General features: G+C 37.7%; 1 protein-coding gene across 1 annotated transcript; it reads right to left on the bottom strand.

Moving 5' to 3' along the window:
- Positions 1-17: 17 nt before the first annotated feature.
- On the bottom strand, positions 18-14818 carry LOC113673970 (ubiquitin carboxyl-terminal hydrolase 10). Its single transcript, XM_027190447.2, has 16 exons — positions 14663-14818; positions 14463-14552; positions 14239-14293; positions 11291-11585; positions 9555-10375; positions 8835-8926; positions 8041-8144; positions 7696-7739; positions 6963-7069; positions 6305-6404; positions 5836-5972; positions 5435-5560; positions 4694-4780; positions 4380-4521; positions 2845-2910; positions 18-2411 (listed from the first exon to the last, which is right to left on the bottom strand). The coding sequence occupies exons 1-16, from the start codon at positions 14678-14680 to the stop codon at positions 2224-2226; spliced, it is 2472 nt and encodes an 823-aa protein (XP_027046248.2). The 5' UTR covers positions 14681-14818; the 3' UTR covers positions 18-2223.
- Positions 14819-15675: the final 857 nt, after the last annotated feature.

Below are 15675 nucleotides of genomic sequence, written 5' to 3'. Positions count from 1 at the left end.
ACACTTTCAGGCCATGGTCTCTCAAAAGAATCATTTATTCAGTCAAAAATCATTGAAAGTTGTGACATGGATAACGTTGAAAGCGTAGTAACACTTTGACACGTAGGCCTCACAAAGACGTATTATCCCAGAGAAAATGCATTTCTTTCCACTCAAACCAGTACAAAAACTTAACACCAGGTAAGCCCCTTCTAAATTATCTCCCCACACTTTGCACTAAAAGCATGTTATTCTTCCAAGTTCCTGGTAGGCTCATCGCGTTTACTCTGTGTCCAAATGTGACTGCTGTTTGATGTTAACAACAAATATAACCACTTCTTCGGATTTTAGATGGTAAACATTTTTCTAAATGACCTTCATAGCGAAGATCAGCAAATACTTTAATACCAAACTCAATAGAGACTTAATTACACCTGAAAATGTTTCTCTTTGAATGACTCTCGTGTTTTATGCACTGCTCGTTCGTTATTCTAGTCACAAATAAGAATTAGGTGTTTAGACTTATCACAGTGACACAAAAATGGTTCACCTCAGCAAGAACGTGTGCGACCGGTTGTTTACATGTTTTCCTTCCCGACATTAAATTTTTAATTTAAGAAAAGTCTCTGGCAAGTCATCACTGCATTCCACATTAGGTTGTCGCAACACATCTTTGCTTCATGACTTTTTAATGTCGAAGTGAGTAACTAAAATTACAGTCACTAGTGCAGCTTTCCGAGCATTCACAGAACCTCGGGAGGCAGTTTCAGAGTGTGTCATTTCCTACCGAGTGTCGGCATAATTTTTTCCTTCAATCAACTATCAGATCCTTTTCTAGCCTCTAGCTGTAGGCAGTAGCGTTGTCTTAAAACTTAGTCGAGATTGTTCGCAAACATTTAGATGTATTTTCCACAGTTACAAATGCCATCTTTCATTTTAAATCTCCGTATCCACATTTCATCATCCATGGTGGTTTTTTAATCTTCATTTCAGTCATCCTTTTCAATTCACTTACGAAATTACACATCAACCAAAAAAAATTATTGACTATTTCCGTTTCCTATTTCTATTCCAACGTATCGTAGTTTTGCCAATGTCTCACATTCGCTTCGCCCTATTTTTCCTTTACTTGTCTCTTACAGCATCTACAAAGGCCTTTTAGTAACAATGGTCTAAACCTCATATCTAACGTTTTTTTTTTTCAAATTTTTTTGAGAAGTTTTTGTCAAGAAGATATGGCTCCAAATCATACAGGTATTTACGCCCGGTTGTTTACAGCGCCGTGGATAAATTCTATATTTTCTTGAAGAGTAGTAGAGATATTTATCACAAAACTCACCAGGAACAACCTTCGGAGTATACGTTATAAGTCTTCGCTAGTCCCTTATTTCTATACGAAACGAGATCACAGAGAAATTTGTTCGAACTTAGCGGGCGTTTGTATGTTTGGTTGCGACCGTGATAAGCCTCTTTAGTATGTACTAAAACAGTGGATAGCGTTGAAGGTGCGCTCTGATTGGCTACTCAAACTCCGTATTGCTATTCACTTCAAATCAACCCGTGAGGAATTTGCGCCCAAAAATAACGTAATCGTTGCAAAAATATATAATTTAAAGTCATCTCTTTGTGCTATATTACTTCACTGTTTTAGCATTTACTTAAACTACTATTCATCTCGGCGTTACTGTTATGAACGTCAATTGCGCAGCGTGTTATGGGGATTCTCTTGATTAGGTGTAAGTTTTTGTTTTCTAACCCTAAATGGCTACTTGTGCCTCCTAAAAAAGATCATCGAATCTTACTCTTACGCTATCCAGTTAGCCGTTCTTTGGTGCGTTACGCAATCCATAGAGGCATTACGAGACAAATCATGATATGAATAAACTTAACATGTCTAAAACGTTCAACCAAATTTACACGAGTAATTTTCCCTTGGCCTGGCAAGAACACACAGTCACTCCATACGCGAGCAAAGAAAATTTATCAGTCAACCCTAATTCACGGGCAAAAATGGTTTTGGGTGGCATTTCCCTCCGAATATTCCATCCTTGATAAATCTTCCAGCCCGTGGTGAATATTGTTGGCGAGCAAACGTTCAGTGTTCCCTCATGAATTTTGTCAGCCAAAAAGTTATGTTTTCCCTTCCAATCGACCTTGGAGAATATGCCAAGGAAAACTTAACAGTGTAAACGAGAATTACTGTTCTAAAGACACTACCCCCTTCCCTTCTCTGCCTCGCCTACTTCAAGGCATGAGGTCTGTTCTTCGATAGAAAAGCATGTATGGATCTTTTCCCTGTGTGGGTTTGAGAACGTAGCTTACTGGCACGACTTTAAGCCTAGTGTCGTCTGTTCTAATCCAGCCATGTGTTGGGTGACAGACATCGCTCGTGTAATGGCCACCCCATGCATTTTTTCCATGGTGGTACACAACTGGAAAAGAAATTCACACAAATGACACGTTAGCACAATTGGGAAACCTTTTTGACACCAGCTGGAAAAGCCTGCCGGCCAGCCAGCCAGCCAGGCACTTTCCAGAGAATTTTTTTCAAAGTGTGACGAAAGTAATACAGGATTGTATTTGGTTTAATTCCCTTCCTTTACTCCACTACCATGTCAACTAATTATTTTTAAACTAAAACCTATTCTGCCTTGGTAACTCGAGTTTTCTTGCGCCTGATAAAACTTTTTTTGTCACCTTGAATTTTTTCTTCCGTTTTTAGAACAGCCATCCATCGACAAGCGCTGTATCAGGTTTAGAGCTTGTCAGAACAACTAAGAAACATTTTAAAGATTTTAAAAGATGATAGCTGTCCAAGCCAGACAATTTTTTTTTGTTACTACAACAGAGTAAAACTTTACTTACCGGCGAAAAGCTTATAGTTCTTTTGAGAAGCAGAGTACTTATTCTTTACGTTCGAAGATAGCAGGTCTATTTAAAGCAAAGACGATAATTATCGTTAAATCAAAAAACAAGGTGCTGAAATTCAACGAGTCACTATCAACGAAAAAACATTGCCTTTCTGAAGGAATGACTAACTCTGACTGATTTACTGAGAGACTGTTTACCTGACAGACTGACTCACTGACCAACTAGTAGACTGAGTGACTTATTGAACCAGCTTAGTCAAACTGACTGACTGACTGAACGAGCTTAGTCAGACTGACTGACTGACTGGTTAAATGAACGAGCTTAGTCAGACTAACTGACTGAGTGATTAAATGAACGAGCTTAGTCAGACTGACTGACTGATTAAATGAACGAGCTTAGTCAGACTGACTGACTGACTGATTGAATGAACGAGCTTAGTCAGACTGACTGACTGACTGATTAAATGAACGAACTTAGTCAGACTGACTGATTAAATGAACGAGCTTAGTCAGACTGACTGATTGAATGAACGAGCTTAGTCAGACTGACTGACTGACTGACTGACTAACTGAACGAGCTTAGTCAGACTGACTGATTGAATGAACGAGCTTAGTCAGACTGACTGACTGACTGATTGACTGAACGAGCTTAGTCGGACTGACTGACTGACTGATTGACTGCATGAGCTTAGTCAGACTGACTAACTGACTGATTGAATGAACGAGCTTAGTCAGACTGACTAACTGACTGATTGACTGAACGAGCTTAGTCGGACTGACTGACTGAATGAACGAGCTTAGTCGGACTGACTGACTGACTGATTTACTGAACGAGCTTAGTCAGACTGATTGACTTACTGATTGACTGAATAAGCTTAGTCAGACTGACTGGCTGACTAACTGATTGACTGCATGAACTTAGTCAGATTGATTGACTGAACGAGCTTAGTCAGACTGACTAACTGACTGATTGACTGAACGAGCTTAGTCAGACTGACTAACTGACTGATTGACTGAACGAGCTTAGTCAGACTGACTAACTGACTGATTGACTGAACGAGCTTAGTCAGACTCGCTGACTGACTAATTGACTGAAAGAGCTTCGTCAGACTGACTGACTGACTGATTGACTGACTGATTGACTGACTGACTAACCGATTGACCGACTGACTAACTGATTGACTAACTAGCTGACTGACCTACTAATGAACAGACTAACTGACTGACTGGTTACCTGTCTGACTGACTGATTAACTGGTTTCCCAACTAACAGAGAAAGACAGACAAACTGACTAACTGACTGGTTGACTGAATGAATGAACGTGACTGTCTGATCGATCGACTGATTTCTACAACATTTACTATTGTCCGTTTTTTTTTCAGAAAAATAGCTTCAACCAGAGACGTATCTCATATTTTTAGTATTTTCCATTACCTTGGATGCCTATCTATATACATCCTTTGGTTGGTTTTTTTAGTCATTTCTCATCGCCTCGAACTACTTTGAAAAGATCCGTTCATGGACTTTACCTTTTCCAATGGTGAGCTCCAAGGGGTAATCAACTACCTTTGTTAGCTTTTGGCTGCCAGATTTGGAGTAAATAAATCTCTTCAAGTGCAAGATGAGGACTTTAGGGAGCCCTTCGAGGGTCACACGTCGGCAAATGTCAACCTTAAAGAAACGTCAAAGGACATATTAGTTTGATTAATCGTCGTTACAGACTCAGATTTTGTTTTGTTATACCACACTCGCATCGAAACAACAGCATTGTTTTTTCAACGACGTCTAAGCTCAATAGTTACCAATCCTTCATGTCATCACAAGAATTATTTCTCTCCCTTACCTGTACTTTAGTTTTAGTACAAGTGTAACCTTGTACTTCTTCTTTCAAAGCCAGGCTCTTCAAGGCATCTTCAACGGATGTAACAGTCTATCAAAAATATGGATCATCACAAATCAGGAAGTCTCACTACAAACACAAATTGACACCAAAAACCAAACTCAACAGAGCAGTCAATTAAATGGAAAAAAAGAAAATTTTTCACTAAGCCAATGAGAACTCAAAGTAACCAGACAATGTTCAAGCGCGGGAAAGCGCATGTGATCAAGTGACAATTCCTTTCCACTCTGCGTTTTATTGGTTGAGGAAGTGGTGGGAAATTTCTTGACCACTCAGGGAGCGTTGTGAAGTAAGAAAAAAAATGGGTTGGCTCTGGAAATTCAATTGAAAATAGGTGTATAAAAATTGGTAAGGTGCATTGGAGAGTATTTTTCGTGTAGGAACCACATTAAAATGCTTCAAAATCTGACGAGGACTGCTCTTTTCCCGCACTTTCTTGCAAAAGGGTCTTGATGAGGTGTTAACCGTTTGCCATAAAACGGCAAAAAAATTACGCTGTTAGGCCTAAAAATCGACACATTTCAATAGTTTATTGTAAAAAAAAAATTAACCGTAAAAAGTTCTTCTTTCAATCGCAACTGAAGGAAATTAACCGTTAGCTGTAGAGTGGTCAAAATTTGAACCGTGAGCCGTTAGATCCAGCACCCCATTGAGACCCTCTGACGTGAGCCGTAAGTTGCAAACCTGCACGTCCAACTGAAGTTCGAAGAAAGGTTCTACATTAGCAGAGTCCTTCAATCCAGCTTGGTGAACTGACGAGCGCAGAAAACCGCCAAACATCTCCGATATCAGTGACTGCGGGTACGATGCCTGAAATTTGCATAGTAAGGTTAAAGATACTACATAAAAAAACAACAACAACAACGCCCAACTGGGAAAACCACAACATAAAATTGACATATTTTACTAAAGGAAAGACATATGACATATTTAAAGGAGTTGACTGATTTGTTTTTGCTAATTTTGATCTTTCAATTTCTTTTGGTAGGATTGATGAGTTCCAGGAGCACTAAAAATTAATGTTTTGGAAAATATTAGGAACAACAAAGAGTAAAAAGAGCCTCCTTTCTTTTCTTTTCACTTACCATTCTAGTCACCATGGATTTGTTTTTGGGTCCGACTTGTTCCCAGTCCCCTTCATCTTCCTGCTCCTCAGCTTTAGGTTCATCATCATCTGCCGAGTCTTCAGCCTTCAATGGCAAGTCAACATCTCTCTCTGGGGCTAAGAAAATAAATGAGCAAAGGTTATACACCTCATTTGGAAATGATCCATTATCACGGAGTTCTACTTTTTGTCGTTCACTCACCAAAGGCCATCACCATCGAGCAGGTCATTCTTATCCGCACTGCAACACGAGCGTTTCCTTGTCAGCGAGAGAGTTTGAAAGAGACAGAGGTCTGTAAACGGGTTCGACCCAGACCTTTCCCACAACTTTCGCCTCCCTCAAACTCTCTTTGGCGCTGCAGTGCTAACCATGAAGACCTGCTCCTAATACAAAGGCTATTCCTTAGGGTGTAAGGATCAGTACTAGGAGAGTTTAGGAGAATCTTAACCTTTCAGCGGTTTTGATATTATCTTTGCAAGCTGCAGCATCTCTTCATGTAATCCGTTTAAAATGCAGCTAAGAAACTCTTGAGCATCCTCCTGTCGGCCCTATAAGAGATTTCAACAAGTTACCTCAATATTTCACTTAAAAACCATACATAGCTTGTGATCAATTTCTTCTAGGTAAGTTTTGTGAAGAAAACAAGTTTGGGAACCCTTTTTCCAACAGGTCTGAGTAGCTCGGCAAGAGATTTTGGCTAATCTTTCGCGGGTGGTGGTGGTGGTGGGGGGGGAGGGGGTGGGGACTATTTGTTTGCTTATTTGTCTTTATTTGTGGCCAGCGTTGAGGAGAGTGAGACTATGATTCATGACACATTTGAGCTCTCAATCCCCACAAAACAAGTCAACTAGACTTCTTGATCATGTTTTTCCCTTGATGTGGAGCAGGCAAGATTTTACAGCAGGAAGAACCTTGGACAATTGAAAATTTGAGAGGTGACAGGGTGTGTCCTGCCCAATAAGGTCTCAACCACCTTTTGATACTTCCACTAACACATTTCTTATCCAATTTTGCTGTCCCTTCACTTTTATGGGACCGTAAGAGAGGAAGCAGAAAATAAGAATAATCAGCAAGTGTCACTGTGTTTCTGGAGGAAAAAAACTCACCTTAACTGAGAGTGAGCTCTGAATGATCGCTAACATCTTGTATACATATACAGGTTCAAATTGTTCTTCAGTGTTAAACTCAGGTTTTGAAGAAGGAGAACTGCCACCTATAAAAAAAATCATAAATAGCCCACTTGAATGAAGAGGATATTTCAAAAAATAAATTTTTCTTTGTGTATAATATGATTCTAAAGGATGGTTATGATTGATTCAAGAACATGCAAATAAGGTTAGAGAATAACTCTAAACATTGTTATCCTAACTTCGAGTAATAATATACAAAATGACAGTAAGTTGAAAGATAAAAAATCCGAGATGACTGAAGTAATATGAAAAGTGGGCTTGTTTACCCAGACCATTCAGGTATAGCACTACTCTAAAAAGTGAAGTGCGAAATCCGAAGGTCTGAGGTTTGATTCCTCATGGGGACTCAGAATTTTTTCTTTATCCCACACTCATGACAAGACAAAAAACAACATCTTTCTCTAATTCTCACATACATACATACAAATATACATATACTTTATTTAAGCTCGAAATTCAGTGTAGCTGTAGAGCTAATATCTTCAAGAAAAAAAAAAAAAAATAAAAATATGCTATCTTACAATTTCAATATTATTTATAAACTATATACAACTAAAAGCTAAGAGAGAAAACTAAGAGGGAAACATAACCTGTAGACCTGCTGTGGAAAAGCTTCATATCTGAGGATCTCCTGCTTGTAAACACATACCTGGTTTTATCTTTGTCTCCTTAAACTCATTCATAAAGACTATTCTGTAAAAGGGAAAAAATCATTATCTTAAAAAACAAACTTGAAAAAGGGAGTAAGGTTTTATTTTTTGCTTTGTTTCACTGATAACAAGTACATTTTCTTTTTGCATGAACATATTGTAAACAAGGCCACCATGCTTGAAGTTCGTTAGAAATGCTTTGCCTCATACATAGACATCACAATACCAGTCTTACAAAATTGAAAAAAATTGTTTCAAAGGTGAAAAACTAGACCGAGACAGGTGGCCAATTTAACAACTTTTGACCAGAGTGCTCCCATGCAAGACGAAACTTTTTCACTTACAGACTGTCCAAAATAGGTGTTGATGTTGGACCTCTTTCCTTTAGTAAAGGTAATTGTCTCAGTAGGTTGAAAAATGGTGGGCACCCCACCAGAGCTTGAAGAGTCTGTTCACAGTTAAGGACAAAAAACAGTTACTTTTCCCAATACATATAAAATTCACTCTTGAGTTAAAAAGACAATGCAGAAGCAATCAAGAAAGATATGAACTCTGTCCTTCACCTAATCAATAAAAGGTGATCTCTTAACCCTTTAAGCCCAAAGGGTGATCAGCATTTCATTTCTCCTTACAGTAATAATGCTCAATCATTCATTGACACTTGTTAGTAATTCTCTTCACTGCCTGCCATACAATTCTGATGATGTTACTTTGGTGAATTTGGTATTGGATCAACTGATATTCCCCTAATTGATGTTTTTTTTACTCTCATCACTTGTCTGCCTGATATATAACATGCATTATTGACCAAACATGAGGTCAAGATGGCTGGACGTTGGCCAAGTTCTTTTTTGGAATTTTTATGGACCAATAAGCAAATTCTCCTTGTCAGCACCCAAGAAAGTGTACGGACAAGAGTATGAAGAATATGGACACTAATCATGAGGTGTGAAGGGTTCACATGAACATTTCAGATCAATATCAGTATCTGGGAAACTGCCCACCTACCCCTCCCTTAACCCAACATTAACCCTAAGTTGCTATCAATTGACTGTTGTTGAGTTAGGGGAGGGGTAGGTGGGCAGTTGCCCAGATACTGATATTAATCCAACATTTCTTGATGTAACTTAAAGGATACAGCATTAATGTAACACCAGTTCCCTCTGTTGATCAGTCCTCTTGGAATGTAAGGTTTTTGGATGTACTGTAACTCTTGTCTTTGAATACTTTCTGCAAATAAAAAAAAAATGAAGCACAGAGAAATGTATGAATTCAGTCTACAAGTGGTACTTTTCTATCATAGTGAATTTTCAGTTCTTATAGTAACAATACACCCATAAAATAATAATGTGCATCACAACCTTAGCCATTGCAGTTTTGGAAAATATTTTTCTTCTTCAGTTCTGATTTGTAATTTAAACTTAGTTACATTCCACTCCTCAAGATTATTTTCTTCACATCCCTTCTCTTTTTTAAAAACCAGAAAATGTTATTTAATTTCACTCCAACTTAACTTGGAATACTGTTCAAAGTTTAATAATTGAGAAAAAAAAAACCAATAAGAAAATTGATGTTTTGTTCCAAACAGCAATATTTACACACACACATGCAGACACAAAATAAGAGTGCAACACTTACAGTCCATACTTGATATCCCCTCGTGGAAATATCTGGACTGCTAGTGCAACCACATCAAGTTCAAGACTGTTTACTTGGACAATGACTGACTACAAAGCAGACAGACAGAAAGACAGACACACAGATAGACAGACAGATAGACAAAAAACAAACACACAGATAGACAAACACACAGATGGACAGTTAGAGAGACAGAGAGAGAATCTTTAGAGGTATCTACCTGCAACTTTCTTGGCAAACTTGTCCTCTTCCACAGTAACTGGTATCTGTAATGTATCATCTGTCTTTTTAGGATTTGAAGTTGTTTGCATTTCATTTCTCACAACAGGACTTACTGTTTTAACAACAATACCAGGTAATGGTTTTGCAGAGTTTTTGAACAAGTCTGCCCATGATGAAGGCTTTGGAGGCTGATCTTTCCTGCCAGTGATTTCTTCTGGTACACCACTTGTTTTTACACTCTGATCCACTGGGATGGGACCTTCATGTTCTTTCTCCAGGTTTTTATAGGTTTGATTAGAGCTTAAGGGATCTTGTGCAGTGCTGATGGAAACTGTAACTTTAATGTCTGTGTCACTGTAAACAGGGCTGTTTGATGTGCCTTCTGTTGATAAAGAACTCTTCCTTTCTTCCACAGTGTCTCCATCACAAGAACTTGTGCTTTTTCTCTGTACAGCTGTTCTTTTGTCTGTGTTAGAGAGAGCATCGGATTTTTGCTCCTTTAACCTTGCGCTCAAAACATTTACCTGTACTTTTGAAGCTTCTTTAACATCATCACTGAGAACAACTTTATCTGTAGTAGGTAAAGATGCCACAGCTTTCCCTTTTAGCCCAGAGCCATTGGAATTAACTGAAGCCCTTTCCTTTTCACTACATTCACTAGAAGAGCTGGACACAGATCCAGACCTCTTTCTCTGCCTCCTTCGCTTGCGCCGTTTACGTGATCTTTCAGTCTCTGTCTTCTCCACTGCTCTCTGGGTGTTCACTGTTAATGACAAGGGAGGGAACTGGTCAACATCAGCTGCTGAAGTTCTTGAGGGACTGCAAAATAAAACAACAATTCTTCATTTAACAATACATGTATTTGTGAATTTTCTCAACTTGAAGTGTAATCTATAAAGTTACCCTATACTTAAAAATTATGTAACAACTAATCCCCCCTCACATGTTGTATAAGAATGGAACATAATCAAAATAATCGAATAAAATAACATATTATATGTAACAGTGAACATAAACAAGGTAGTTTTCATGTGTTCTGTTTGCAGAGAAAAACTCAGAATTCACATTGCTGGATCCTGTAAAAAGGTGGAAACCACAAAAATGAGTCCTTGATGTAATAGGGATAAACAGTGAAACCCTCAACTCATCTTTGATGCTAGGGTGGCCAGGATCAAGAATCAAACACCTTTTGAAACGCAGTAATTTTTGTAATATCAACTACATTGATAACGTAAATTGGCCACTGTTAAGAAGTTCAAAGCTGACATTTTGAGTGTTAACCCTTTGTGAGAGCCCTTTGAATAGCCATTCGCCAATTCAAGTTATGTTATCAACTCAGTTGATGATGCCAAATCACCTTGTTATACCATTCCTCTGATGCAGCACCACAGTTTCTTAAAAACTCACCTCCTATTATACCTTTGTTACTTGTCAAGTATAGAATTCATTACTTAAAGAGTACTTTGCACTAAAGAAACATCCCTTGAAAAAAGATGCCACAAAAATTGACCACCCTCTTTCCAGTGAAACTTCTATGAAGCAGCCAAGGGACTTAGGACGACTTTTTATTTTGTTATTGAATTAAAGCTTTTTGAGCTGTTGGTGTTGCATGAACTTTTCTAACAATTTTAAGAATTCAGTAAAAATTTTTCTGATATTAATTACATAAAAAGAACCATAAACCAGAAATGAAAAATTTTCATGTCAAAAAGGATTTTTAAGCTACTCCTCTACCTTTCGGGTTTGCTTTGCCTCACATCTTGTTCATGCTCTTTGATGCTGTTTCCACCAAAAACAATATGTTCAGAGCTACTTTGTATGGTTTTCTCTGATGATTGTTTGACTTGTTTCTGTTTTGCTTCTGGTAAACAATCACCTGCACCAGCTGTTGTTTTCACCAATTTTCCTGGAGATGTTTCCTGTTCACTTTCTTGTCCCACTTCAACACCCGAGTCTTCAAGACCTGTCGTAACATTTTTAGCTGCCGCAGAACTGTCATTTGATGAGACATGTGTAGAGGAGTCACCAGCTACAAAGCAAAGAAACAAGCATGTTACCTTATATGCGGATATTAGAGTAATATTACCTCTACCACTTCCAAATCTGATTTGTAATTCTCCTTACCATCTGCCTTACAATTCTCATGATAATAGTTTGGAGAATTTGGTATTGAATTGGGTAAGAATACTCTTAACTTATCTTTTTCTTTTTATCTCATCACTTGTCTGCTTGATATTGTATTGTACGGAAAAATTCTGTCTTGGTCACTTATAGAGGGGGATATTCAGGGGTTCTGAACATTGCAATACAATTAAGAATTTGTTAATGAATATTTAGTCAGGTAGTTTTATTTAAGTCTGTTTACAAAAGAATCAGAGTCTGGAAAAGGCTTGAGAAACAGTGGAGGACTAGAGAGTGTAACCTGTATCCTGCATGTTAGGAGAATACCGCAATAATGCAATTCCAGATTAATGAAATGACTGAAATACCAGGAGAAAAATTGTCCAAAATCCCAAAATCTCAAACTCCAATGTTCCCCTCCTTATAGGAGAATTAATGCTGTGTTGTGCATTGATGCTTCTTGTATGGTTGCTTTTGGGAAAATTAAGAGATCTACTCCAATAAATTTATAGTTTGTATGGAAAAATAAGGATGCAAAATTTCAAATCGCTTTTGCTTTCGAAGGTATCATATGGATACGTACAATCTTAACTATACTAGAAACTGAAGCTTGGATAAACATCCCCTGAAACCAATGGTGTGCAGTTACTCACTCTGTGCGCTTACAATATGTCTTTGTTAACTCAAAAAGCAATCCTCATCCATTCTGAGTAAAATCTAAATGACAACCACCACCTCAATCGTTGGTTGCTTTAGAAAATTAATTGGAATGTACAAAGCTAGAGATTGCATTCATTTATAACCTTTTTTGTTCTCTCCACACTAACATTCCCCAAGAGGAGGGAATTAATATCATCTGCCAATATTATGAAGAGCATTATCAGTTAAAATCTCTCATCACAACAAAATTTTGGGAGACCTTAAGAGACTGCTTCTTGAAGAAAACTTTTTCAATGACAAAGACAAACACTATCGAGAAACACTTGGAATAGCTATAGGAACAAAAAAATGGTAATAGATAGAGGTCATGTTCATGGCTCATACTTAAAAACAGGTACTAACTACAAGCCCACCTAAACTATTTCTTTAACCCCTTGACCCCTAGGAGTGACTAGCATCTAATTTCTCCCTACAATGTCAGCCCTGAATCACACAGTAAGGTCAGGAGAATAAAGTAATTGACCATCAACTAATTAAGCTCTTGATCATTAAACAAATTCTCTGTATCAGCATCTTTGGAAATGTATAGAGAATAGTAGGGAGAATATGCATACTGATGTTAGGCTGTAGAGGGTTAAAAAGATACATTCATAACACTTTTAAAGGTGGACCATTCCTGATATTGAAATCATTAATTTCATTGATAACACTAACTCATTCCACGCCACTATTAAATTCGTGTATGAATTGTCATCAGAAAAAATGGCTTTCCTCGATACTGAAGTTTTTAAAGGACCTAGATTTACCAAAAGAAAAATTCTTGATGTTCAAACACATTACAAGCTGAAAGAAACATGCCAATATACTTGATCCCTCCCTTTCAATGTTAAGAAGAGTTATGGTAAAGGATACGCACTACACTTACTGAGAACAAACTCAGTAAAAGAATCTTATGACTAAAAGAAGAAAACTTCATAGAATGTTCTTATAGAACAAGGCAAGGCTCAGGACCTTGTTGAAAAGACCCTAGCAGAAGTACAATTCTTATCATGCAACAAGGCTTTAAAAAGCAAACCAAAAACATCTAAAAAAGATTTTGTTGTTCATTACAACTTTTAACCCTGCTGACGAGAATCTTAAAAAGATTCTTATGAAACACTGGCACCTTACTTCAGGCCATGAAAACCTGGCGCAAATATATCCATCCCCCAACTGTTGCTTATTGGAAGGACAGGTTTGTATAAGATTCCCTTGTTAGAGCACAACTTCCTTCACTTAAATTAAACAACAGCATTTTTGAAGTTATACACTGTTAGGGTCTGGTGACAATACTAAAACACTATAACTACTTGTGATGAAAACTTCCTAATAGCAATTAAAATATCAGAGGTTGTAACATTTAGGATTTGTACTTGCTGCAGGGCATAATTTTAAAAGTTGTAATCCACTTTGTCTCACTCATCAGTTTCCAGTAGTAAGAAAAAATCAAAACAATATATATTTAAATTACGCTGACCATCAACAAAATAAGGAAACGGGTATTGTCACTGTCTGCACATGACTGGGTGTTTAATATTGTTTACTACCATAATCATTGATAGTATTTCGACATTTTTCCCCGGCCTCTCCCTCTTGACTCCTCTTCGATCCGAACATTACACTAGCTCTATATCACACAAATTTAAAATTTGAACTCAAGTTCCGTCATAACAAAGACGAACCGGAATATTATTCATATTTGAAAATAAACAACCCTCACCATAACCATTCGCTAATTTCATTATTTCTTACGAACAACATGGAGCGCCTCACAAATTAAATGTCGATGTAAATTTTTAAAATAGTGTTGTTTACCGAGTGTGGATGCTCGCAAGATAAATATGAAAGTATTAGATACATACCTAAAAAATTATCGCCTCGTTCCTCGTCATCTGAGTAATTAAAGTTGAAGAGAAACTGCAAAATAGAAAATCTCAGTGAAACAAAAAAAAACCAACGCGAGGAACGATCGAAAACTAAAGCGTGAGTAAATATTGTCTCGACGTGAAGTATAACATAAACCTAAAAATAAAAACAATTTCCCAGACGTAGGTATAATAAAAAGATCTAGTAAGCTAATTTTTACCTCAACCGGTGGTATATTTCCAATTTGAGCTAATGAATTACTGAAGTATTTTTCCCATTCTTCAGCTGTGAAATCGCCAAACGTAAAACCCTGAGACACGCAAGAACAAGAAATTTTAGGACACGTCTTGGTTGAATTCAATTCCGTTTGTACAACAAGTGATAACGAGGAATATAAGGCAAATCTGCCATTTTTCTTACCTCTTCCGAATTACGCATTTCTTGAGCCACAAGAGTGCTCAATTAACTAGCACTCAAATTCTCCATTGGACAAAATTTCCCTTAAAAACCCTCAACCTGAGCACATCAATTTGCTTCTTCCATTTTGCAAGACAAGCGCATGAGCTGTGAGAACTTGTGACGTCAGTTATCGTCCCTATCCCGTGGAATCCCGAAACCTCACGAAATAACATGAACCGAGATATGATTGGGCGCACGATCATAACATCGTTGCTTTTTTTTTTTTATCATCGAAACAGCTGACCAATTTTGCGTGTACAAGTGTATGCTGGTAGGAAGTCAGTGTCAATATGAAAAAAAGAGCTCTGCTGATTTACAGAATTTGCAAAGGAAAAATGGTTGCATTCAGAGCCGAAAATGACTGGAATACCAAATTGGCTTAGTATGTTCCCAGCTTGGGTAGTGTGTTACTTTGTCATTGGTGTATTTTTGGGGTCGATTCCTTGAAGTCTACGTAGTTTTCGTTCTTACCCTTCTATTCTATTGAATGAAATAAAAATAATCTGACAGCGCATGTGGCTACTGGTACAGCACAATTCATAAAGAACAAGCTAAAGGTTGTATGATAACGCTAGAAGGTAGTGTTGCAGAAAATTTGTAATCACACGCAAAACAGAAAACCCACCGCATCCCACATATTTAAGGGTACCCTGTTCCACGAGAGAAAATTGATTCAAGAATATAGGGGTTAGCTCGAAAGCCTCACGGTTCCCCTATCCTCTGGGCTCCAAAAATAATAAAGCTATGCTTCATTTAATTTTGCCTTCTGGCAGGTTCTAAGCTTGCTGTGAGCTAGTCAAACTCGCAAAGAAATTAACATGACGATCAGAATTCTCCTCTTCCATGTTTTCTGCTAGCTGATGGTTGATCTACATCCAATTTGGTTAACAAGGAAAGCGCCCAGGGTTCACTCAGTCTTTCACTTGAAGCGGTTAAATATAACATTTATCATCAATTTTTATTTCTTGCACCTA

This window comes from Pocillopora damicornis, chromosome 3, assembly GCF_964200805.1.
Source record: "Pocillopora damicornis chromosome 3, jaPocDami1.2, whole genome shotgun sequence".
Classification (NCBI taxonomy): Eukaryota; Metazoa; Cnidaria; class Anthozoa; order Scleractinia; family Pocilloporidae; genus Pocillopora; species Pocillopora damicornis.
This window is presented reverse-complemented; position numbering and strand designations above follow the sequence as displayed.